This window comes from Strongylocentrotus purpuratus, unplaced genomic scaffold (genome assembly GCF_000002235.5).
Source record: "Strongylocentrotus purpuratus isolate Spur 01 unplaced genomic scaffold, Spur_5.0 spur5_scaffold_5, whole genome shotgun sequence".
In the NCBI taxonomy this organism is placed as follows: Eukaryota; Metazoa; Echinodermata; class Echinoidea; order Camarodonta; family Strongylocentrotidae; genus Strongylocentrotus; species Strongylocentrotus purpuratus.
Window position 1 is genome coordinate 29,010,123 of NW_022145611.1, and position 27,866 is coordinate 29,037,988.

The following is a 27,866-nucleotide window of genomic DNA, read 5'->3' on the forward strand; positions in this document are numbered from 1 at the left end:
GTCTTCCCCAGGATGTTGTTGCTGTGAGCCTGGTCATCTCCCCAGGATGCTATCAGCCAATGCTGCGTTCGGTCAGCGATGGTTAGCCTGGCAGGTGACCGCTAGCAAGTATGTACTCCTAGGGTACAGCATCTCTGATAACTGTGCTTCTTCCATGCTTCAAGTCTTTGATCTACGCAACATCCTCATCACATACTATGTCAAGGTGAGTTACATAGCCTAAACATTCATGACATCTTCAATCAAGGGTTTTTAACAACTATCCAACAATATCCCAATCAATAATCACCTGCTACCCATCTCGTATCTATACTGGCAGGGCAGGCCTACATATGATTTGATGATCTTTAAACTATATCACCACTCAACCTTCGGACAAAGAACTTTATCTTGCCAATCAATCATATTCCATCTGTCTGAATGGTCCCTGCAGACACACACTGTTTATTTTCATTTGGACCAAAGAGCATACCTGGGCCCTGTTTCTTAAAACTTTTTATAAATGGCAAGTTACAATTACTGTTATAAGCTACTGAAACCATCGCATTTGAGTGGCTGAGAGCAAAATTGTCATGGAAATTTACAATTTGTTATTGATTACAAGTTTTATGAAAATTATGAAATGGGGCCCTGCTTAAAAATGAGAGATTGGAGAAAAACACAACTGTTGATTGGCTAGATGCATTCCTTAGTTATAAAGCTTCCTTTGAAGCATGCAAATCATTGTCAAAGGTGGCAGTATTTAATCATAGTCTTGTGTAGACAGGCACTGGAATAACGTTTACTCATTTTTTGTTATTGTCTGTACCTGACATCGAAATGTTACATTTCATGATCAGTATTTAATTAAGATATAATTTTATGATTAATATATCACTATGTGATAAAAATAAGAATGATATCACTTTGTTTCTCAAGTCCCCTTTGGCTTGTGCGGATGCTGATTGATTTTAAGATCTTTTCATAGTATGGGTTACCATGTGCATATCGGGAACAAAATCTGATAATGTACATACGTAATAAAAACGTTTGAGACATGACACAAACTTAATGTCAGACATTAATTTGCTGAGGAATGGCAGAGTTAGGGGAGTGTATATCATGTCTTTCTATAACCTTGTTAACATACGGCACTCTTGAGACAATCACCCCTCCTATGGTGAAATTAAATGTGATATGTAGGAAATCAAGAACTTATTCAGTAGACCGTAAAGATCTCTATTTCAATGAAAATGTTGATTTTGTCAAGAAATTGGAATATTCTTTTTTGTCATTAATGCAAAGGGCAATATTGATAATATCTCAGTGTGTTATCATGCAGTATAGAAAAGTTATTCTTGTTGTGATGTAATCACCCAAAGATTTCAGTCATCGATAGTGATAATTAGCAACCTTGCGTAGGCTGTTCCTTAGAGGAAAGAGAAATTGGTTCATGCTCTCAGTAACTGGTAAAATATGATGTATCATTAACATTCTAGGGAAATGTCATGTTTGAAATCATAATCAATTAGCATGTTCAAGCCGCATAGCTAACGATAAGTGAGGAAGTGTATTGGAGAATTATAAGAAAAAATCAGGGATATAGGGAAGAATGAATACACAGGTCTCTACTTGAGAGGAAAGAAATTTAAAGTCTCAATTTGTTAGAATCACAAATATGGCAAAAAGACATGTGGAAAATGAGGAATTGACTTGATATTTAAGTAGGAACTGACTTGATATTTAATTAGGAAATTTACTACCCTTTTAAAAAAGAGTTTAATATAACTATGCTATCAATTAACAATAACCTTTTAAATTTATTTTGGGTGCTCTCCCACTCAATAGAATTCTCTTCTTAGAAAAATAAGTGTTTGTTGTATGATATGGGAGTGGGCACAGGGATTATGTGGGTAGAATAATTAGGTTTTGTTTTAATGGGAAACAATACAAATTTTAGTAGGACGGGAAACATTAGAATATCATGTGGATGAAAAATGAGAGTGATAGGAATCTGAATCAAGTTCATTATTGCCTATTATTTGACCTGAAGACGACCTTAAAGTAGAATAAACCATTACCAAAATACAAACAGCTGAGTTCACCATAAGCATTGTCCGTTCTTGTATCTCCCTCTCTTGTAAATGACTGAATAAAATGTTTGAGAATCACCTGATCTGAAGCAGAACATTTCCTTGCAATTCTTGTTTCTTACCCTCCTTTCCTCAAGGGGGATTCCCCAGAGAGTACAGGGTGAAGTTTATGTTTAATCACATGATCAGTGTGGGAGAGAGTACGCTCTTCCTGTGCCTGTCATACAAGATTAACTGTCAAGGTGTCGAGATACGTATGGGTGCTGAGTTGATACAATTGCCAATATTACATTTTTACATTGTTTTATAGTGTACATTAACACCCTATTACACTGTATTTTTGTTTGTGCTTCTGTTGAATGAAACATCATGGAATGTTAAATCATTAATAATGTGATTTAACAATAATTCTCTTTTGATACTGCTGTTGAAAGCAACAAGAAATTAATTTCACTGCAACTGTAATTTTGATTTCTTACATATTTATCATTAGGCTATAATTCTTTCATTGTGAAAAGAAAAGAAAAAAATGTCACTTTACAGGGTCTTTGCCCTCTCTTTGAAATGTAGCCATTTCTTGCCACAGGAAATACATCCAGATTTGATTTATTTCCTCCACATTGTGGTTTCTTTCTGCTTTCTGGTTGATAAATCCAAATCCTCCTTTGAGAGTCACTCTCAATACGCATATATCCTGAAGATTATTCTGCCCTCCTTTAGCTCTTGTTGATGACCGACAGATTGTTTTATCCTGTAATTACTCTGTTTTTGAAAGTACTAGTCTGTAGAGAATTGTCCTGATTTATGGGTTTATAAAGGTTCTGGGAATGATAATCCAAGCACAACACAAATACAATGAAAGCTATGGATTGACAAGAAAATTGGTTTTGATGTGGGATATATCAGTTTACACATGGTGTGCTTTTATAAATAATACAATAAAGAAATTGAATCTAAAAAAGAATCCATCATCAAGACCTAGATGATAATTATCAGAGGTCCTCAATTGTTCATGAAATAATTAAATTATTTATCTTTCAATCTCCTTCAAAGAACTGCTTTTGTTTTCCTCGACATGAGGATGTCTGAATAAGTGAAATGAGAACTTAAAATGACTACTTTCTGTCATTCATAATGGTCTGATCAGTGTTTTGTGTGTTATATTGAAGTATAATACAACAACATTTTAGAAATATTACATGTTACCATTTATATTGACAGTGTGTTGTTCTGCTTTTACTTTTATCACATTGAACACAAAAAGGGAGGCTGATATGTCATTGATATTCATTCATCTACATTGCATAAAGAAGGAAAGCTTCACAAATTCATTTGCTGTATAATTCTTGTCCTTCCACAGAGTATCATCTACTATGTTGTACGCTGCCCGAAGCTCAGCCAATGGCTTGAGAGTGAATCCTTGTCTGCTGCCCTCGAAGACACCACTGTACCCAAATACGTGGACTGTGACCCGACCTTTAACCCTAAGATCGACGATGACTACGACCAGGTCAAGAAGGGGGTGACCCGTGATAGCTTCTGTGACTGCTATCTGGAGTGGATACAGCATTGTGCAAGTAGAAGACAGGAGGTAAGTTACGAGAAACATTTTCTTGGAGGTTAGTCTTGAGGTCTTGAGACTTACAGATAATAGTAATAATAGATCCAAGGGTCAAAAAATAGTTAGTTGGTTTAGTAACTCATTGGTTTTCTTTATTCCCTATGACGAGTAATCATGTGGCTTTCATAATTGGTCACTGACATTCTTGCTTTATATTATCATGGGTAAAGTATTCGCAGAATTAAGGTTGTCCTGTTAATTGCTGACCTTGGCCTTTGTAGCATGACATCATGAGCTTTCTTTAATTCTTTCTTTGATGGCGTTTACTTCTCAAACATATTCTCCTACAAGAAACTAGATACCTCAACTCATGAGAATGATGGTACAGTGATAAGATTGTTTACTCATAGTGCTAGTGTTATTGTCACTACCTCTATGCTGATGAGAAAGAGAGAGGGGGAGGGGTGTGAATATACATTCTATTCTTAAGTATCTTGAAAGTGAATAATTGATATATAAATGAAATTTAATTTAATGGTTTTATAAATTGTACCATTGTTTCTTATACATGTATGTTACCAGTGATTCTACAGACAGTTTATGTTTTTGTATTCAGAGTAGTTGTTTGTAGCAACTGCTGTAACAATGTGAAATGTACACAATTTCTCTTTGTTTCTAGCCAATCGAGAGTGGTAAAGATTCTCAGCTGGTCACACTGTGCTTTGGGCTTTGTGTTTTGGGAAGGAGAGCTTTAGGTACAGCATCACATCACCTCTCAACAAGGTAAATACTACATTACAATCATTGGTAGCATAAGAACTTGGATAAGGAATGAAAAATATTTGAAAGTGTTGTCCTAAAAGTTATAACAATGAATTACCTCTTTAAAAGTATCTTTGCTCGGTTTTTACATTTTGTTCCATAATGGTATTATACATGTAGTATTCCAGAACTTTCAGTAGTTTTTCATTACTGGCTGGCTCTTTTCTAGTTTTAAATCCTCTGCTTTCTACTTAAAATCCACTGAACCCCTATTGCAGTTGCCACTTGCCCTCTAAAATGGATTCCTTCTTGACAATTAGCATGTTGTATATGATATACAGATTAAATTTAAATTATGCTTCATAAGACTGGAGAAAATGGTGGAAATCATATATGAGTATAACCTTGATATCTTACCCAATTTTGTTGATTACCTTTCAGCATCCTGGAGTCGTTCCTGTATGGTCTCCATGCGTTGTTCAAGGGTGACTTCCGTATCACGTCCCCCAGGGATGAATGGGTCTTCCAGGATGTGGAGATGTTGAGAAGGTGTGTCGCTCCTGGAGTCAGGATGTCCCTCAAACTACATCAGGTAAGAACATGACATCTCCTGCTCAGGGAAATTCTGTAGTGTTAATGGGAATTCGTCTAGCTGTATCAAATGAGAACATGCTATGTTCAACCTCTTTTGAGAATATGATTCACAAAATATGTGACGTCCAGGATGTTGAGATGCTGACCAGGTGTTACAGCGTCCTTTTGATCTATCAAGTACAAAAGCCAAATTGCTGAAAGTAAATGTGACATTTACCTACATCAATTACAACAAGATAATAAGATAATCATGCCTTGCATTTCTTCTAGTATTTGACTGGGCATTCTATGCCAAATGCACACAGCTAAATCAATGATAATAGGTATGGACAACTACTTTAGGGGTTATTGAATTTAGAGTGTTGGGGTGGGGAGCAGGTGGTGTTCCTAGGAGAAAGGTTTCCAGGGATGTGATAGTCATGGGGTAGTTATCTTAGAATCATATTTCTAATCATGCTCTATATTTTCCTTTTAGGATCACTTCACATCACCTGAGGAGTATGATGACCATCAAGCCCTGTATGATGCTATCTCAAGCCATGAACAGAACCTGGTGATAGCTCATGAAGGGGATCCAGCTTGGAGGAACGCTGTCTTATCCAACACTCCTTCCCTTCTAGCACTCAGGTTAGTCACTAAAGATGTAGTATTCTAAGAGTACATTCCCCCAAAAAATTTATGTTGCAATTTCTTTCTTCTGCTGTATTCATTAAATATATTTGTATATGCAAACCACTTCTGGTAGTAATCCCTTTTTATGCCTCCGTTACGAAGTAGCCGGAGGCATTATGTTTTCGGGTTGTCCGTCCGTCCGTCCGTCCGTCCGTACGTCTGTACGTACGTCTGTACGTACGTCCCGTTCTCGTGATCACGTTATCTGAAGAACGGATCAATGGATTCCTACCAAACTTTGGTCATTTATGTATCTAGCAAAGTCGATGAACTGATTAGATTTTGGGGTCACGAGGTCAAAGGTCAAAGGTCACAGGGCTCATTATGTATGCAAAAACAGCTCGTGATCGCGTTATCTGAAGAACCGATTGATGGATTCCTGCCAAACTTTGGTCATGTATGTATCTTGTAGAGTCGATGAACTGATTAGATTTTGGCGTCACGAGGTCAAAGGTCAAAGGTCACAGGGCTCATTATGTATGCAAAACGGCTCGTGATCGCGTTATCTGAAGAACCGATAGATGGATTCCTGCCAAACTTTGGTCATGTATGTATCTTGCAGAGCCAATGAACTGATTAGATTTTGGGGTCACGAGGTCAAAAGTCAAAGGTCACAGGGCTCATTATGTATGCAAAAACAGCTTGTGATCGCGTTATCTCAAGAACCGATTGATGGATTCCTGCCAAACTTAGGTCATGTATGTTACTTGCAGAGCCGATGAACTTATTAGATTTTGGGTAACGAGGTCAAAGGTCAAAGGTCACAGCGCCCATTATGTATGCAAAACGGCTCGTGATCGCGTTATCTGAAGAACCGATAGATGGATTCCTGCCAAACTTTGGTCATGTATGTATCTTGCAGAGCCAATGAACTGATTAGATTTTGGGGTCACGAGGTCAAAAGTCAAAGGTCACAGGGCTCATTATGTATGCAAAAACAGCTTGTGATCGCGTTATTATTAGAACAGATTGATGGATTCCTGCCAAACTTAGATCATTTATGTATCTTGCAGAGCCAATGAACTGTGTAGATTCTTGGTTCATAAGGTCCAAGGTCATGGGCTCATTATGTATGCAAAAATAGCTTGTGAACGCATTCTCATTAGAACTGACAGATGGATTACTATTTAACTCTGGATATCTTGCAGAGCCAATGAGCTGAGTAGATATTAGGATCATGAGGTCAAAGTTCAAAGGGTCATATATGTATATGAGAAATTGTTTGTAATCACGATATTCTGAGAACCTGTTAATGGATTACAATTGAACTTGAATTTGAAAAATTTCTTCCGTTTTGGTTTGTAAAATTGCTCTATGACGGAGGCATCATTTTCGACTGCGCGCAGTCGAATTCCATCTAGTTTGTGTCTTAAAATGGTGGCATTGCTTTAAAAAAAAATATTGATCTAAACCTCATACAGTGGCCTATCTGGAAGTACTTTTCCTAATAACATGCAACCAATCCCCTTCAGAATTGCTAATGTAAAGAACACCAACAGTAGGTGCAACTGCTCTTCAAGTACCCTTGTTATCAAGTGCAAGACAGAGAGGCCATGATGAGTAACCACACTCAAGGTCAAGATATTCTATGTGATCTTATATCAGGATGACAAACACCTTCTTGGTACCTCGATGAATTTGACATTGAAAGTTTGTAGACAGCAGGTGCTGTGTGTGTTTGTGGAAGGTTTTCTTGTAATTGACAAACTTCCTGTTGCTGTTGTTGATGTAGTGTGCATGGGGGTGAATGGAAGCGTGAGGTGTGAGTACTTGTATTTATTAGGGATTGACACTTTCTTCTGATGTATCAGTGACATGAGGCTAGAGAGGTAGATGGTAAGGTTAATTTGCTTTAGTAATGTGACTACATAAAAGAACCTTCCAAATTTGTAAGCATTTGTCATGAGACATTGTCACCAAGTTAACAAAAGCTTGCAAGTTCTAATGCACGAAAGTTATTTTGTGCATTAGAACCAATCATGGGATTCTTTTGTCTGAAAATAGGTGTTGTCTTTGTAGATTGACTGTAGATTGGCTGATGAACTTTGTCATCAGAAAATAAACGACAAGATTGTGAGAAAAAAATTTACGTTACTAGGTTGTGTCATCCCAGCCATATTATATATTATATACCAAGATATTCACCAAGATGAATTGGGGTTTTCTGGTCTGTAAAGATGCAGCAAAACGAGTACGTGAAGCAAATATTCTTTTGAGAAGACACTTTTGTACTATAAGGTCTTGTGAACCTATGAAAGTGCAAGTGCAGAACAAATGTTTTGATAAACTCCCTCCAGATGAAATACTAATGACCCATTAACCTTGTTTCTTTAACTTTAAGAGGAAGAGCTTTACACTGTTTACTGTCTCACCGAAAAAGGGAAAAAGATCATACCTGATGCACTCAGATTGATCAAAAGCCATAGAAATTTCAAAATAGCATAATCATTTGGTTAAAATGGATGGAAGCCAGCAATAAAGATAATGTAAAGACAGTCTTTATTCATCAGTCACCTTTAAAGTGATTCTTATTGTAACTATATGTTTTTCATAAACATGTATAACCCCACAAGTGCAAATCTAGACCAAAGTATGATGGTAACCTTTAATCAACCCAGAGAGGGAGGGGGAAATCTATGTGCCACCAAGAAAATGTCCATTCCAACAATGTCATTTAAGAAAATTAAAAATCATTCAAAATGTGAAATTCATTCTTGCTAAGAGATTATTATCTCTATGTAATCTATCAAGATTAGTTGTATTTGCATCACCTAGCCAAGGTATTTACCCTTCACCAATGATACATGATTTTTATCTAAGGTCACAGGATGAGAGATAGAAAAAAATGGTGATCAGCTATTTTAATCTTTGATGTTGCTCTTTGATGTTAGCATCTTTCCTTCCTCCTGGAGGAAAGGCGTATCAAATGCAGACACTAACATCCTCACCTGAATGTTAACAAGGGAATCTACTGCCAATACATCCCTATTGATAGACATGTTCTCTTAGCATGCCTTTCCGAAGATCATCTTAATTTCATGTGCCATCTTTCATTGGTATGTCTTTATCTTTCCACTGCCATAGCCATGTATGTAGACCATCAAAGTTTTGATATAGCAGATATATAGTTTTCAGACAAAGAAGAGGTTGTCTTGATTTGTAAAGTTCGATGTCATGATACAGTTTCTATTCCAAGATAAACAGTGAAAACAGCACTGTGATTGAAAATTTGGCGGCACCACTGCAGTTTAGTTATTTATTCAATTTCTTTTTGATTGGGGAGGGGAGGAGGGGTTGATGGTGTTTGGATTTTCTGTGTGAAATATTGCACCTTTTATTATTCTTACAGTATTCATGACTTTTGGGAATGTGTCAGCAAAATTAGCTGTATTTTTATTTTCTTATTCAGTCCTCTTTTCCTGACATTATATTTTTTGACAAAGCATATAATTCTGTATCTCTCCAAGGATGAAATCTCCTTGGAACAAACAGAGATATTAACGTGTCAGACTTGTGAGATGTCCTTCCTGTCTTACATTAGATTCTTTTACTCTGCGTTCATGCTTCTATTGTTGTAGTACCATGGGAGGAGTTGACCACATTAATTAATACATGCACATCCTTAAATCCCAAGTCAACCGAGGAACATTCTCAAGTAGTCAGTGACAGACAAAATCTCCGGGTACGCCCAAAGCATGCCTCAAGATCCGGGAGATCTCGATCCCAGCTCTGCTTCACAGCTAATTTTCTAAATAGGTCATGATTCAATATCAGCTAAAGTCTAGAGGGTGCAATTATCAGAGGGTTTGTACAGACCAGGTGCCCTTTGCTTTTCTGTAATGTGTTAATGTCAAATCAATCACACCTGACATGGTGTTCTACCAGACACAAAGTAATTTTGTAACAATACAATAGATACCATCATATGGTCTAATTGCTGTGATTATGTAGGAGGATACATTTTTTCTTCATACTTCAAGTTCTAATTCGGAATAGTTTTTATAGAATGGTATCATGTACAACAGTATTTGCAAGGCTTAGAATAAAATATTGTATGAAGAAATATTAACACACATCCATTTGTTCCTGTGTTGTCAAGTCCAATCAGCGAAACTGCTGATTCGCCGGCTCTGTGAGCCGTAGGATGTGACTACTCTTACATCAACAAACAGCAGCTCAAGGGAGTTGCTGACCACATTTATTACAACATTTATTTCCTGATGTCACTTTGATGAAGGAACATCCTCTAATGAAGTGTGACAGATGGAATCTATAGACCCACCCAAGGGATGATCTAAGACTTACTAGTCTGACATTCCAGACTCAACTTTGGTTACTTAATATTTGGTAATTTTGTTCATATCACATGCAGAAGAGGATTGGCTAGTAAATGTGCCATTGGAATGGATTTTTGTTTGTTATCAGAGATGAAATGAATTAAGTCTTTATCTTAGCAGGAAGCAGTAAATCTTGTCTTGAGCCCTCATAATCAGGAAAAAGATGTTCTTACACAATTACTGAAAGCCTCCAATCATGAACATCGTGAAAATACATTTCCAAGAAATTCATAGAACTTGGATGACCTTTACCTCATTCATAGTTTCAGACCTCATTAGTAGACTAATAATTGACCAGGAGATGTATTCATACATATCAATCATTGTTGGTCACTGCCCTGTCAGTTGTTCATAGCACTAGAAAGGTGTTGTTTAAGGGTGGGGTTGAGAAGGAAACCATATGGGATTGCAAACCATAACTCAGTACCTTTGTTCTCTGTAAGGAGACTCTTCAGAAACCTGTCTTTAAGACCACTAGAATATTTTATATCAACATTACCAAAATATGCTTTAAGCAACCAGTGAGTTGTATAAATAAAATCTAGAACAAATTAGATTTTGTGTAAAATCTTTTACTTATGTCTTTTTTTTGGGGGGGGGGGGGAGGGTGCTAAAAAGTGGTAAAATGCGATGATTTGTTCATTGTTCCAGTGTCCTGATTTAAATATTACCAATATGAAGTCAACTTCTGGTCATTATTATTCCAGTTTTTATTTTAGGAGAATATTATTGTGTGTCAATTCAAAGGCTTGCAGGATGCTTGAAATAAATCTTTAATTAACATTATGGCTACAAATATAGATGTAACGTTAGCAATTTTACCTGAGCTATTTTGTATCTTGCATTCCACTGCAAACAGCTCACCATGCTGAAAATAGAGTGAATCTAATTATCCCATCCAAAGCTTTCAATTATCTAAACGTTCCACCTCTCTGGTGGTGCCCTGTCTTCTTGTAATGACTAACGAACAGGTAAGGTTATGCTTAATGCATGAATCATCTTGGGAGATACTGACTGGGTTGAACCTAGAGAGGTGTCAACAGAAGAATTGAAGGCAATTAAGTAATGTCTACATGTAGGTGCCTTGATGAAGAGAGGTAGAAATAGAGTGGGGGGGGGGGGGAGTGGTGAAAACTTGTGTCTCGGGGAACAAGGAGAGAAAAAGAGTTGGTAGAGAGACAAAAGGATGATGTGTGAGTAGAAAGGAGAGATCATCTTTATGAATTTGATTCATATTTCAATTTATGGCTGACATGTTACAAATAAGCTCTTGATAGGATAAGTTGGTTGTCAAGCATTGTTTCCCCAAAATATAGCTTTCATTTTCTCTTCTCTGGGTGTTGATTAGTGGGTAGAAAATATTCTTATTTTATAGTCATTTACAATACCATTCTTCTGAAAATGGGAAATTTTTGTAGGCATAAATTTTATTACTCCACCAACATAGACGCTAGAGAAGAATTGAAATTTGATAACAAGGTACATGACAATGACATAAACAAATGATTAAGAAAACAAATATTCATGAAAGAAAGCATTATACTAACGTACATGTACATCAATCATCAGATTACCAAAAAGTGCAGCTGCACTCCTGGGTTAAATGTTGAGTTAAAATTTTCATGTCTTTCTGTAATTTAATCATTCTTCAGATTTCTTTTTTGAGAACCCTCTAATGTGTATGCCTTTACTATTTGGGGGTATCGTACTGATTTGCTGTAGATGATGCCTACAAATTCAGACCATTTAACATTAACCCAGTGGCTTTTTCATATATTAGAAATATGAAGTTAAAGAAATCTAAAAAGACATTAGAATTGGTAAGGTGTGGGATATATATCTTTCATATCTTTGAATTGCAGGAGTTTTTCCCCCAGTCTAAGGAAAACCCTAGATGTGGGTTATCAGATTAAATCTTTACGCTCAACTTAAGAGTTTATTGAGTCTGGTCATTTCAACTGGGTCAGATTAGGGGTGATAATCCATCCATTACCTGTAGAAATGTCTTGTAAAGTGAAGACTTAGAGGATAGCCTTGAAGCTAGGGGTGGGTTGGATCCAACCCTGTAGCTGTCTGGATGTGAGATGTGGGTTAGCGAAACAGCCTTGGGCGTGAAAGGGAAGGCAGAGGCTTTAGCTGTACACCTTCTCACCTTAGTGCAGTTAGCTCTCGACAGGCTGAACAATTCTTGTCTTACGTATAGCTCTATTTCAGAGGACCCTACTTGTACAGGGGAAATGTACATCATATTTAATGAAAGGCAATAAAACATTGTTCATGTGAAAGGCACAAAGAAACGACAATCTATAGTTGTAAGGTGCCATTATAATCACATTAACAATGATAAGAAGAACACCAAAGGCCTTGCGACTGTTTGAATAAACAGATATACCATTTTGAAGTTGAATTAGATGAAAGAATTTCTTCTTGACTTTTCTGTGTCATATATTTTTAAATTTGTACATTGTGGTTAACCATGACACAGCAAAACTATGAATCTACTTTGTTGTAGACTATACAATGAAATACAACAAACCATGAGTATCAACTCACTTTCATTTCATGAACTGGGAATGTTCGATTTAAGTCCATTTCTTGAAGACTTGGCTGAATGTTGAAGATCCCTTGATAATAAGACTAATTTCCTGTACCACAGTTCTGCATTTTTATTGAGGTGGAGAATGTCTGGTCAAATATATTTTCTGTAATTCCCCCAAGACAACTCCAATTTGATTTTGCTAGAGTTTTCATTATGAAAGTTCAATAACATCAATGTTTCTTCAGAACTCTTTTTTTCCTCAGTGTGGCAGGATAACCCCCTTTCAGGAATCATGTCACTGGCAACGTGAAACAGGTGATCGGGGTGTCAGGTTTCATCTCCGTCTGTGACATACTTTTTCCTGTACTCAAGTTCCCAGGAAGGTTTGCGAACACTCCTGAAATTCATGGAATAATTGTTGGCACGCCCGAAGTGGAGGGGATTCAGTAGCATCCTGGAGAAAATGTTCTGATGAATCGAAGGGTTTTAGGAGTCTCCTGGTTGTGATTAAAAGTGTCTAGACTAATGTTAACAATGGGTGTGATGTAAGGGAATGGCTTCAGGGTAGTATGTTCACATTCATAATTAATCTTATCTGATAGGAGAAGAATTTTTCGGCCGGCAGAGGATATATTTGAGAGTGTGACTCAGGTGATCATGAAATCATGAATTCAAGAAGCCGTTTAGGGCATCAACCTTGCTAAGAGTGCACAGTGATCCCTCATTTTGTACATCCTATCATTTCTTTAGTGATAATACTGAAAATAAATATATAATCCAACTATATAGTGCTTCACATCCTAGTTTGTGATTTAGACATGAATTATATTACCATGGAAATATTCTCACCGTGATATGGCAAAGTGAACCAAATATCAATCAGAGAATAAGCACACTGTATTCATAGCTACAAGTATTGAAAAGATTAAAAGCAATGTGGTTGTATCATATGATACAGCTGGGATTAAGGATGTTTCATTCCAACATAATTAAAGTGACACACTAAAATTGATATTTTATTGTATCTTTTAACTCTGCAATTTTACATTATGCCACATTATTATACCTCAAAATCCATTGTGAGAAATTGTTTACAATCTCTCATGCACAACATTAGAAACTGGAAGCCTTTTATACATTCCATCACAGTTTGTATTCATTACCAGTACTTTTAATCAAACTTGCTGTAGGTGACTCCAGAGTTCGTGTGAGGGTTGTTCTTACTTTTTGCAAGGGGGATTTTATCATTGAAGCTATGATACGTAGCAGGTGATATGAATACGTTCATCATCAGATTTCTAGAAAGAGGCTGACGAATTGACTGACACTGCTTCGTAAAAAACCTTGGTTTCGTGTGAAAAGTTTATGATAGGCTTACATGACTGACTGCAGCAAGAGATCATCAATATTTATAGCTAGGTTTGCATGGCAGTCAGTAATCTTAAAGTTAAGCTCATGGTTTTACTGTACGGATAGTCTTGCCATTTTGAAATTATACAATTTGCTCAAAGTTTTAAACCATGAGCAATCTTATGAATATCACAAAAGCTACATGGAGCAGGTGTTCCTCCCACAATATTATGTACAGTGCAGACACAATAAAGCTGATGTTTTATTAGCTTGTAGTTACAACCTCTGCCAGCCTGTCTTGAAGTTTAAAATCCCAGGCACTTATTGCTTTTGTGCTGCATCATCGTCAGTGGATCATTGTTTAAAACTGAGGTTTTGCCGCTTTTAAATTTTCAAGACTACAATGGTGCTGTGTGAACATAGCTATGAGCGTGTTCTTTCCTTTGATGGGTGACTGATGTTCTCTCTCTCTCTCCTCAAGGCTGTGTAACATTCATACACATGAGCCAATCTCCTCAAGAGTGACATGAATCATCTGGATGACCTCTGTGCAGAGGTCAAGATGACAAAAGCAACTATGTAGAGGAGGGTGGGATCTGATGAGGGATCTTGTCTCTCAGTTGCTTCTCTCAGTGCTTTTGTTTTTCATGGTATGTACTGAGGGTATTTTGAATGGAGACTAAGTACAGACCTGGTAGGATTCTCAGTAAGCTGAAAAGCAAATCGAGAGCAGAAGCCCAAGAACATTTCAATAAAGAAAGATAATCTTGAATTGTAAAATACCAAATGTGCAATATGGATCTAGAATTTGAACTACACACACATACACATGATATCTGTAGTGGTCATGGAATCCAGGGAAACCTATGCAAAGCCTAACCAGAAAACCAGAAAAGGCACCATTTATTATTGAAAACATATAAATTTACCAGAACACCACAATTAAAGAAAAGTTCTATGTTAAGCCTAACCAGAAAACAGCACCTTTTATCATTGAACACACATACCTTTACCTGAACACCACAATTAAAGGAAAGTTCCATTCCATGAGGTAGTGAAATCATGGCACAAAAGTCAGTAACCCGTCATAAGAGGGAAAATGCTGACTTCAATAAATGAAGATGATGATTGATATCATTAAGATTGCAATTAGGGTGGTTTTGTTTGCCTGGAAGCAGAGAAAGAAATTGAATGGCTAGCTAGTGATCCCTCTAAAAGGTTTTATGACATTCCCCTAGGTGGTGTATGTGCTTTTGAGGAAGTAGTGTGATTCATCTGATGACTTCCATCTCAAAGTTCAAACTGACATCATTCATAAACTTAAATCAGGGCATGTTTATTTGGTTTTTAATGTGAGGAGGACCTTTGCTTTGCTGGCTTAGCAGAGTAGCGGTTTTGCAAGTTCAATCTCAAACTAGTTTTGGTCACATTTAAGCCTACATTCAGAAAGCTTAGATAATGGAAAACATGAAGCTGTGTTTGTATCCAAGATTTGGAGTTCACTTTAGCATTACTGATGTTCACATGAGCAAATTAATACAATTACAGAGCTGTTCTGCCCTTTCAATGCCTATGAAAAATTGAGGTTGAATTTATTGTTTGGTACTCACTACTGCTAAGAACAATTTCTTCTAGAAGGCTTATTCTTGAAATGAAGGGACATGTATTTGTAGATTTATAAAAACAAGTATTTTTATAATCCTTTTTCATACTTTAATCTGGGTGTGCTCCACATGCCAACCATTAAAATTATTAACATTTTTCTCTGCCTCACCTTACCCAAACACCCAAAGGAAAATAGCTAATAGGTTTAATACTGACAAAAATGTTGATCACGCCAGGAATTGTGCAGACGTAGCTTTAGGGCAATATTTCTCATTGGTACAGTATGAATAACCCCAGACAGATCGAGGGGTTTATAGATGTCAATCTGCACATTGCTAAAATTAATCTTGGTACAGAGTAAATACTCAATTGAGATAAAAATCTAAATTTCTGTGGTTTTTCTTTCTCCCTCCAGCTTCTCAGTTCAGTTTACAGGTGCAGACCACAGGAGTCATGGTTACTATAGAAACAAATTTCCTTGGCAATGGTTTTGATGGTGTATTGCCTGTTTGCCAATATTTTTCAGAGGTTTTGTGTGGGTTTTTCCTCTCAGAGTGAAGCTAGTTTTGCTTTTGTTTTCAGCATTGTATCAATCAGCAAAGTGAATACTGGAAACTGGTGTATCTTTGACCCAAATCCAGTTGCTTCCAAATTTGGAAAGTATTTATCTGTAGTGATGATCATTTGTGTTTGTTTAGGTGAAAGTGTAAAGCTATTCACTGTTCATATATTCATTAAATATTATTTTAGAATGTTAGGTGATGGTCTTATATTGCCCAGTCATTGTTGCCTTTGAAGTGTATTTGTTAAAGTAATTATATGTTGAAGAAAACTAAAAAATGCAGCTTCTAGTCTTGTGCTATTATACCCAAGATTGATCAAAACAAAGTTTGATTAGTTTATGAACATTTATCAAAGTAGCAGTGTGACCATACGTAGTACTACTTGGAGGGGGAGGAGATGAAGGTTGCGACAGCTCTTACTAAAAATTCATTGGCAAATCAGTTGTAGTTGTTGCCATATACGAAAATACTACTACTAATGTTATAGTGACATAGTGCCATTGTTTTGTGTTGTTTCAAGTGGTAACTATGTCAACTTGTCGACCAAATCTTGGTCTTTTAAGACATTAAAAACATTGTCATTCACAGTCTGTTCACGGCCAATCTGGCGTGGGGTATACCCTTGACTCGGGGGTATACTGCAACTTTAAAGTCTGCATGGTCATACCAACCGCATACCACTAGGGAATGTGACTTGTTCTGGCTTCACTGACGGTCACCATGGTTTCGGATGTTTGTATATAGTGCTTGCTCTTGCACCATGGTAAGCCTGGATGTCATACAATGTGACTAAGGTTCTTAGCCATTTTAAAGGAGTTAAAGAGTTTCATGGAAAGTTGTAGAAATCATTGAATTGTTTGTGTATGCACTGATGCATTTAAATGACTCAGCTCCCAAAGGGTTTTTGGAGATAAATGGTAAAATTTGGAAGATTTGAAAAGGAGGAGCAAAGACAGTGGATGGCATTTTTTTGTTTTTTTGTTTTGTTATTGTGTCCCAATTTTTTTTTTATTTCTAAGACATTGTAGGGCAAGCACCATGAGCGCCCAGCAGAGATGTATACTGGTGCTATACAAGAAGCCATCAATATCATCATCATTGGGGAATCTATTACATTGTATCATTTAAAGATGTGAAAAGATAATTTCTTCCTTACACTTTTTCTGACAAATAATATTATTTAGATAATTGAATTGTCAAAAAGCCATAAAAGATGATGCCCTTGTGATTCTCTATAGACATTATTGTAACATATTTAAAACAAGATTAATACCAACAAGATATGGAAACATTCACCAAACAGACTCACACATAAACACTGATTATAGCCTTAAATTCAGTATGAACGTATTTGTAATAACATATTGAATCTTTTGTAAGTTTCTAAGACAAGGCTGCCTTGCCTTGCCCGTCCACCAACAGAATGAGTCACGCCAGATATCTTGCCGATCTCTTATTACTACCGTGTGACACAACATTGCACCTCACTCATGAACTAATGCTCCCTGTCAGCATGCAAATGTGTTGCGTTGCTCTGTGCTCTACTTTAATTGCCAGCTTTACCTCTTTACATCAATTTCTTGGCAAGTTTTTTTGTGGCACTGCCTAGCATATAGCATCCTACGTATGAGAGATTGAGAAATATTATTTCCAAAAAGCTGAAAATTTGTTTGACATAACTGTGATAGTGATACATTTTTTCTCTTCTTGTGGTAACCGGTATATCACTTTCCTTCAGATTTGTTACATTTTTTAATATGTATTATGTACATGTACATGCAAAGTAGATTTGCAAACTATATACAATGAATGCATTACAAAGATACATGTATAATATTTCTACCCAGATATATCTGAACACACCAGTTAAATGGAATTGGTATACTCAAGTATTTCTTTTGAAGGAGCAAGCAATAGGGTATATGATTTTTTAGGAAATTGTGCACTGAGTGGTTATTTAAAATCAGTACCAACAACAACAACAACAAAAGAAGGAAATTAAGAACAAATGTCAAATTTATTAATACAATTTTTCTTTCTTTTTCTAAACTGCATGCTTCACACTGCATCTTGTATATCACAGTTCCTTTTCCTGTACAATCATTTAGCCATTGAAATACAAGAAATGATACTTGTAATGATACTTGTAAGTCCCGAAGCAATGGACTTATAGGAATGAAATGTTGCTTCACTCATGTAGCACTAGATACCCTGGCTGACAGATAACATCCTGCATGTTCTTATATTCTTCATGATAACGAAACCCGGTCAGTAGCGGGCGAGCATAACGAAGAGGAAATCCAGGCATTTAACACTGCAACCGGTTTTGTTGAATCCCGAGGGACACGGCCAATTGGTTTTACATGTAGCATGGGAACTGCTGTAAACAGTAACCGATGAGATGGCAGACCTGTAATATCTGTAGAGGTTGGTAGTCATTTGATATGAGATAGAGCTGCAAGCAGTTAGCCTGCGAGTGTTTGTGGGAAAGGAGAACAAAGGAAATATCTCTTTTATAACCAGTTCAATGTGTATTGTCTAATTGGATACAGGTGTGACATATGATATGTCACACTCACAATGGCTGCTTGTCTTCCCATTCTTGATCATATAACTTGTGAATTCTAAGTTTCCATGTATGTTGGTATCTGACGCTTTTTCACATTGCTATACAATGTGGATCTCTGTACGGTATACAGTTCATTGTATTTTTTAAAAGAAACTTGAACTTGAAGTCCAGGATATACTGTATATGGTTGGCCTAAATTTGCATTCATGTATTTATTATCTTTATATCACATCTATTCCTTTTGATATTCCAACTCTGTAGCAACAGTAAGAACCTTACACCCTCATTAAGAATGAACTTTAGAGGACAGTACAAATTTGTTTCCTACGTACATGTGCACCTAGTTTGGAAGATGACAGATCATATCAGCCTTATCTTGCACATTATGTGAGAAAAATTGATCTACGGCAGACTACGCCATACTTACCTATACCATTAATGCTATTCCCTTACTTTACCCGCTATTTACCGGCAAAGGTTTTCTCCTTAGAGAAAAACACAAAAAAGAGTCTGTAAACACAGACTAAGTCTTTTTGTGACGTCATACTCCGTCGGAGTCAGTGCAGGAAACCCCGACCGTCAGTAGTATATAAGGCCCCGCGCCAATAACACTTCCTCTTTCCTTTGCCGGCGCCTGTTGATAGTACAACCCAATGTTATCAGGCGCGCTCGCAATCTTTCACCGGCTCTTCGAGACTTCAACTCTTCACAACTAAAAACGATGTCAACAAACACCGCTAAGGATGGGTCCTTATCGGACATCCCAGCTAATGAAAAGGGGAACAAAACACCATCAAAATCGAAAAAGACAATTTCGAAAACCAAGAAACAAACAGACAAGTCGAACCCCAAACACGCGGGTGCTACCCCGGGGGTGTCCAAGACTTTATCCCATGAGCCGATCGTTGATCGGGGGAAACAAAACCCTCCTCCCACGAAAGAAAAACCACCACGGAGGACGGAGGTAACTACACGAAAATCTAACCCCAAAAACGCGGGTGCTACCCCGGGGGTATCCACGATTACATCCCATGAGCCGATCTCTGATCGGGGGAAACCAAACAACCCTCCCACGAAAGAAAAATCTCCCCAAATACCTAGTGGGCTGCCACGTGGGACGGAGGCAATGAAACGAAAATCGAATCCCAAGAACACGGGTGCTACCCCGGGATCAATATCTAAACAAAACCAGGGGAGTGAGAGTAGAGTGGAAAATGTTACTACTCCCACGGAAGAAAATGAAATGAGCAGTGGACTACCACTGGGGACGGAGGTTATGAGCCCCAGTGGGGACGAGGTTGTCACTCCAACTCAATCAAACTTTTTTCCGGTAAACGAAATAACGGAGGGAGAATTACATGAGCAATCCGTCGATATATCCGAAAGAAATACACAAACAGGATTGCCCAAACAACCAATCATGTCCATGGATCCATCTGCAGCCGCGAACTGGTTTTTTCAGACTCTTCAGGCGGCTTTTCAGTCCGGAAATCAACCCATTGTTGGGAATTTCTCGGTACCAAAATCAGGACCCACCGCACCGGCGACGGCAACCCAGCCCGACGGGCCGGGCGATTCTTCACACGACGACCCACCGGTAGCCGCCGGGGACTCAGCCGGGCGTTCGCGGCCAAGACAACGAGAGGGAAGCTCACGTCGCAGTCGGGAGGCTAGCCCTACCCCTCCTCGTTCTTTTCGACCTGGCTTAGCACGATATGCCGCCTCTATTCAACTCGATGATGAGTCTAACTCCGAACTAAGTTATCATCGACCTATGGCTGGTTCCAGGAAGAGAAAATGGACGGACTCTGCCTCTTCCTCGACACTCTCTGACATGGATTATACTACTGGCATTAGTAGAAAGCGAACTACTTTTTCTGTTCCAGACAATGACATTGCCAGTGACTCTGCCTCTCTGTTGGGTGAAAGTGTTCATGAATCTCCCCCTAAGGACGCAGATGATGTTAATATCAAGCCGCTTCAACCAGCGGAAATTATCACTAAATACTGCCCCCAGCTGAAGGCAGAACAAGCAGAACAACAGCAAAATGTTCCTAAACCAATTTTCTGTTTGGACTCTCATCTAAGTGGTGACAAACAAGCATCATCGTGTGCCATTAAGCTTGATGCCCCCTTCATATCATGCATGAACAGCCTGAGTGATAGAGGGACCAGACTGAAACCCCTGCGGAAGGAGGTAAGTCGCAAGTTTCCCTTCGGGGAAACTGAATATAAGGCCTTTTTCAAGGCCCCGTCCGTACCAGACGCTGCTACCCGAGTGGGGGACGCCAGGGCAAAAAGATCAACGTCGAGGCGTAACCCCCTCCGCTCCCCCAAATTTAACATGATGGAATCACAGTTACACGCGGTTGACTCAGCAGCTCGGGGCTCAATGAGGCTCGCTGCCTATCAAACTTATTTACTCACTGCCCAACGTGAGGCAGACAAGCTCAATATCTCACCTGAAGATCGTAAGCTTATCTCAGACCTGCTACTGCAGATTGCAGAACTCCAATTTGAACAGGCGACTAGAACAAGCATCCTCGTTACTCGCCTTCGGAGATCGCTTGTCCTTGAACATCTCCAAATAGAGAAAAATGCTGCAGCTCTCCTCCAAAAACTCCCTGTGAAAGGTGAAGATCTCTTCGGAGGAAAGTTCCAGGAGATCCTGGAATCCTCGATCACTGCATCAAATACAGCAGACAAGACGGTGTACAAGTTATCTGCCCCATCGAGCTCAACCTATCGACACTCACACAACGATAGACACCACACTCCCAGATACCGGGAGCCATCCACCCAGGGCCAGTCACCCCGATTTTCAGCTGAGAGCAAAACGCCACAAAAGAAATGGGGAGACAACAAGCCCTTTCGAGGACAATCATCCTTTCGAGGACAATCGAAATTTCAGCAAAAATTCAAGCACCACTCCGGCCGGGGGGGTCAACAATTCTGACTATCTGGCACGACCGTTGCGGGTCCCCCAATATCCCCTACCAGTAGGGGGGAGATTAAAAACTTTCATACAAAATTGGCGACAGATCACCACCGACAAGTTTGTGCTCAGAACGATCCACCAAGGTTATACCATTCAGATAGACCCAGTATACCGAAAATCCCTTTTCTGGTTACGACAGATCACCCCCCTCCCCCGAGAACAACGCACACAGCAGAGCTCTGCTAAAAGAAGTGCAAACTCTAGAACAAAAAAAGGCCATACGTCCCATAAATTCCCGCAACGGTCTCATCTTATCCCCAGTATTCCTCGTCACCAAAAAATCTGGAAAATACAGAATGATCCTCAACCTAAAGAGACTAAATCACTTTGTTCCAAATCAACAGTTCAAGATGGAAAGTCTCTCCAAAATCTTGCCTCTAATCCAATGCAACGAGTGGGCAGCAACTATAGACCTGTCGGATGCCTACCTACACGTCCCTGTAGCCCCCTGGTCACAGAATCTGCTCGGCTTCGCGATAGGGGAAAGAACATATGTCTATCAAGCCCTCCCATTCGGACTTCGCTCATCCCCTCGCACCTTCACTCTCATAGTAAGAGCAGTCGCAGCCGCACTACGAGAGAGAGGGATAAAAATATTCTGCTATCTCGACGACTGGCTGCTTCTAGGCCTCTCACAACAGTCACTAAACAGACAGGTTCAGACCACAATCGATCTCGTCACCAGTCTGGGGTTTATCATAAACAGAGAGAAATCAAAACTAACCCCAACCCGGAACCCAGATTTTCTGGGGGCATCCATAGATATCCAAAGTCAAAAAGCAACGCCAACACCTCACAGAATCCTAAAGGTGCAAGAGACGGCTTCCAACCTACTCCATGCCCCAAAGTCCTCGGTCAAATACTGGCAGGTCTTCTTGGGTTTACTGGCAAGCCTAGTGGATGTGGTACCTCGATGCAGACAACACATGAGAATTCTCCAAATCCACCTACAAAAATACCTATGCCCAACGTCACAGGCAAACAAGACAATGGTTCCCAACAATTCCAGGACTCGAGCAGCAATTCAGTGGTGGCTGCACCTCCCCAATCTAACGGCAGGGAAACCTTTTCAATTCCCCCCTCCAACCCTCACGATCCTAACGGATGCATCGAAACAAGGTTGGGGAGCAGTGCTAGATCTCGACCAAACCGGGGGGGCATGGAACCCTCTGGAAAGAAATTGGCACATCAACAAATTGGAAATGGTAGCTGTCCAACGGGCCCTCCTACATTTTCAGACAGAGATCGAGGGGAAGTCAATCCTCATAAAGTCAGACAACAAGACTGTAGTGGCTTTTATCAACCATCAGGGGGGAACCAGATCAAGAACCCTGTGCTTCCTAACATTGGAAATCCTTCAGTGGTGCATCAACCAGGCAATCTTCATCCGGGCATCGTACATACCGGGCAAGGACAACTACATTGCCGATTTCATATCACGGGGGAGATATCTACCGACGGAATGGATGCTCCACCCCGTGATAACGAGACACATCTTCAATCGATTTGGCCAGCCGTCTGTCGACCTATTTGCTTCGGAACTGAACAGACAATTACAAACATATTGCACAAAACACAGGGACCCCAAGGCCCTGGCAACAGATGCGTTCTCGATCCCGTGGAACAACGTTCTCAGCTACGCTTTTCCTCCCTTTGCAATCATCACAAGGGTACTGACCAAAGTCCGGGAGGAGAATGCCACCACCCTCCTAATCGCCCCATGGTGGCCCCGTCGACCATGGTTTCCAACTCTGGTGAACCTTCTGAACGATTACCCAGTAATCCTACCAGACAGAAAGGACATACTGAGACAACCGGGGACAACACAGTACTACCCGAACCCTTCGAGACTGAAACTAACACTCTGGCCAAATAAAGGGCAACAGCACTTGCGGCGGGACTTTCTGAAAGGGCTGCCGATCTTACAGCACAGTGCCTCCGAGAGTCAACTAGATCCACCTATGATTCAAGACTTCTGCACTACATCAGATGGTGCCGGGAATCAGAGATTGATCCACCCAAAGTATCTTTAGGTGAACTAGCTGAATTCCTTATCTCTCTTTATGACAAGGGTCTTTCACTTAACACTATTCGTGGCTATAGGTCAGCCATAGCTGTTATTCACAAAGGGTTTTCGAACGGCGAATCTGTATCCTCATCTATCATGCTGACAAGGTTAATGAAATCATTTTTTCTTACTAGACCCAGTAAGAAGACGTTGTCTCCTGCCTGGAGTCTCCCCAAGGTACTCCAAACTCTTAGTAGGGCCCCATATGAGCCCCTACACAAAGCTTCTCTTAAAGACCTTACGATCAAGACAGTTTTTCTCCTGACAACAGCTTCTGGTCAACGTCGCAGTTCTGTCCATGCACTTACCACCAGCTCAGGTCACATACGCTGGGAGAAGAACAAAGTAAGGCTCCTCCCACATGCACGCTTCTTAGCCAAAAACCAACGTGAGTCATCCCAGCCCCTGGAGATTGTTCTTCCTTCCATACAGTCCCTCTCCTCCATCGCTGAAGATAAACTGTGGTGTCCAGTTAGAGCTCTAAAGTGGTACATAAACAGGACACAGAACTTACGGTCATCAGAGCAACTTTTCGTTAGTTGTCTACCACCACATAAAGCTGTCTCTCGTGATACCATCTCTCGTTGGATTGTGTCGGCTATCAAATCAGCGGGCCAGGTTGCCCTCTTTTCTGACAGAATTCGAGCACATGACACAAGGGGCCTTGCTGCCTCATGGGCCCTCTTCAACGGTGCCTCCATGGAGGACATACTCAACGCTGCATACTGGTCAAGTTCAAACACCTTTACGGCATGCTACCTGTCCGATGTACTTCAGACTGAGACTGAGTTTGCAAGGGCAGTGCTGTCTTGCTCAAGATCTTAAATTGGGTAAGGAATTCACACGATGACTTATTTATGTTTTGGTCCATCATCTATCTGTGTTCCCTTCCTCCCATAGTTAACATGTGGTAATCTAGCATTAATGGTATAGGTAAGTATGGCGTAGTCTGCCGTAGATTTGTATTTTCAGTAGTGAAAATCATATCTACTAAGTAGCCATACTTACCTATACCAAACCCGCCCTCCTTCCCCTTGAGTTAGATGATGGCGTAACAGGCGCCTTGGAAAGAGGAAGTGTTATTGGCGCGGGGCCTTATATACTACTGACGGTCGGGGTTTCCTGCACTGACTCCGACGGAGTATGACGTCACAAAAAGACTTAGTCTGTGTTTACAGACTCTTTTTTGTGTTTTTCTCTAAGGAGAAAACCTTTGCCGGTAAATAGCGGGTAAAGTAAGGGAATAGCATTAATGGTATAGGTAAGTATGGCTACTTAGTAGATATGATTTTCACTACTGAAAATACAAATCCATATCTGAGAGGAACATCTGTGATTTTCATCATTTCACCAACCATATTTCACGGAGGAAGTCCTGAAAGACACCATCTTGCAATCATTTTCAAACCAGTGATCCCCCTCTTCACATCTTCGTTCTCCCTCTATGGTTGCTATGCACTATGTTGTCTCCCCTGATGATCTCTGCAACTCCCAACCTTGGAGTAACACTTTTCAGCCATTGATGAACCACCGAAAGCATTCATGTGCCAACACGTACAAAAGAATAGAAAAAAAACCTTCTTGTCCTTGATCACCAAAGTTAATAACTCCTGTGACACAGGCATTCTGCCAAACACATGAAAAGTAATGCATCTATTTTGAGATTAGAAACTTTCTTCAGAAACTCCTCGGAATGATGAAGTTCAGATGTAGACGAAAGGACCTTGAGGGCATGTGTGTGAAGTGCGCTTTGTTAGGGGAAGGGGAAGTAGAAGCTGCGACAAGTTGTGCACAAGATCATTTTTCTATGATTTTCTTTCAAAGAGATGTCTGCAAGGTCATAGGCATACTTCCTTGATGTTACCAGAGGGCTCTCTTAATCATCATCCCAGAACACATGAATGTAGTAATAAATGTCACTTTGGATTAGGATTATATTTGAGAAAGGCAAATCTGCAATCTATCTTTAAAAATATGAGCCAAATTAAAACCAAGAATGAAATTGAATAGTTTATTGAAATTGAAAGTTTATTTGAAAAATCAGATGTTTGTTTGATTTCTTGAGTTGATTAGTTGTCCATTAGAGAAACTTGACATGAAGAAAACAAACTCATATTATCCAGTACAGTCTAACTTTATACATGGTACTTGTTCATGATTAATTACTGTACAAATAAAACTCTTGGGAAGAAAGAATATAATTTTGAAAATTTTAGGTGGCATTTTTCCTCCTAAATATGCTTTTATTGTTCAGTTTACAAGAAACAGAGGTTTCTCTTTGTCTCGTAAATTGGCAAATGCAAGCACAAGAGAGGGAGAGAAAGAAGAAGGTGATTTACAGCGCTTTCCCAGACAAATTTCAGTCAGCGTCACAGTCCAGTTACACGACACTGCCCCCAGGTAGAAGCAGAATCCAGGTCACCACCGGATATGCAGAAAAAGAAATCATACACAGACGTGCTGAAAATCTGTGTCATAATATATTTCAGATATAAAAGCATCTTATTTCCCCATTTTTCATGTCAATTGGCAAGACAATAGATGAACTAGTACATGATGGATGTGGTGTGGTTGGGGGATGGGACCGGTGATGTTCTCCTGTGGATGATTTGAAATGCTATTGATTAGCAGTCAAAGATCATTTCAACAAGTACTTGACATAATTTGCTAGTCATGGTCATAGTCCAGTTCCATAAGATGCCCTAAAGCTAGAGCAAGAACCAGGTGAGGGGGATCTAGGTTATGGGGGAAATGGAGGAGAGAGTGCAATCAAATCTAAGACGGCTGCAGGGAATATATCCATTGTCAAAGTGGAGAAATAATTGTTTATGACAGATGGGCAGGCACTTGATTTACAACCAGCTTTTGTTCTAAAATTAGAAATGTAAAACTAGGAAACATTGGCCCATTTACACTTTCCAAACACCATTTTGAAAAACCGTTGAAGTTTGCTCATACCGATTGTTTGGTGAATAGTGCGCAACTACCGGCACCTATTGCAACTATGCAACTAACAGCAAAACACTGGAATGTTAGAAAAATCAATGATTTTTGGTTGCAGTGTAAATGCAGCTAATGAGATATGACAGAGGGAAAGACAGAAGTGAAAGATCTGAGTTCAAGTGTAGTGCAAGATGAGCTCTACATTAAGAGGTGAAGGAATGACTTGAAATGAATAAAACTGCCAGCAATAAGGCTCATGTTCTGCAGTAATTTCTAGATGAGATTTTTAAAAGTTATCCTCATATTCACAGTTTTTGCCCTTTTTTTGGGGGGGGGGGGGTAAAATGTGGATATTGGTGGTTTTATGAAGCATTTCAGAGTACCTATTCATTGCTCTTTGAGTAAAGTGCCCTTACAGTCTTCACCAGGGGCATTACACCTTTGAAACCCTTGAGGATCTTGAGTTCCCGGCCCCCCCACTCAGAGGTCGGAATGACCGCATGCGTGTTGCCAAAATGTCCGGTAAAGGGGTACTTTTCGTGCGACAAAGTCCGGCCCGAGAATTGTAAAAAAAGGGGTGTATTTGACTTTTCACCCGGAGATTTCTTTAAAAAGGGGGTGTTTTTCTTTTTTTTCTCTCATCTCTTTGGACTCCTGAGAAATTATTCCGAATTTAGGGGGGTACATTGAGCATTTTTCCTGAATTAGGGGGGTCTCCAAGGCAGGAAAAGCCCGCGAAAAGCCCGCGAAAAGCCCGCGAAAGGGGGGTTCGGAAATGTTGGCAGTTCTCAGATAGGGGGTGCTTTCAAAAAGAGGGTACGAGCATATGCGTACCCTAAATAACACTGAGTGGGGGGGCCGGGCTTGAGTTACAGGAAAGCTTCATGAATGTTGATTCGTAGATGTTGTTTCATTCTCGAAGTAGGGCCCCATATTCACCACTCCTGTTGCTATAAGTGTTACATAAATACAAAATATTGTCATGCAGCCAACATTGCAGAACCAAGAAAATTTCAAACTTGATTACAATTTGAACGAAAAGAAAGAACAAAAAATTCTGGTAGTCAGCATTACAAAATCATATTACGGTAAGACATTTTCCAATTTATACTGGTGGGATTAAAGTAGCAAGATACTTATTTTCAAAAGTAGCTCCACACAGCTTTAAGTATGATAGTGAGTCTAATGATATATAGGAGAGAGAGAGAGAGAGAGAGAGAGAGAGAGAGAGAC

General features: G+C 39.4%; 1 protein-coding gene across 1 annotated transcript in view; it reads left to right on the top strand.

The window, feature by feature from the left end:
• The window catches only part of LOC579498 (pecanex-like protein 1), a 107,739-nt gene that overhangs the window by 53,870 nt on the left and 26,003 nt on the right, over window positions 1–27,866 (top strand). Inside the window, exons 29-33 of the mRNA XM_030998327.1 lie at window positions 12–205; window positions 3,433–3,663; window positions 4,313–4,416; window positions 4,837–4,987; window positions 5,465–5,616. Of these exons, the coding sequence (XP_030854187.1) occupies window positions 12–205; window positions 3,433–3,663; window positions 4,313–4,416; window positions 4,837–4,987; window positions 5,465–5,616 (832 nt within the window). The remainder of the gene's footprint in view (window positions 1–11; window positions 206–3,432; window positions 3,664–4,312; window positions 4,417–4,836; window positions 4,988–5,464; window positions 5,617–27,866) is intronic.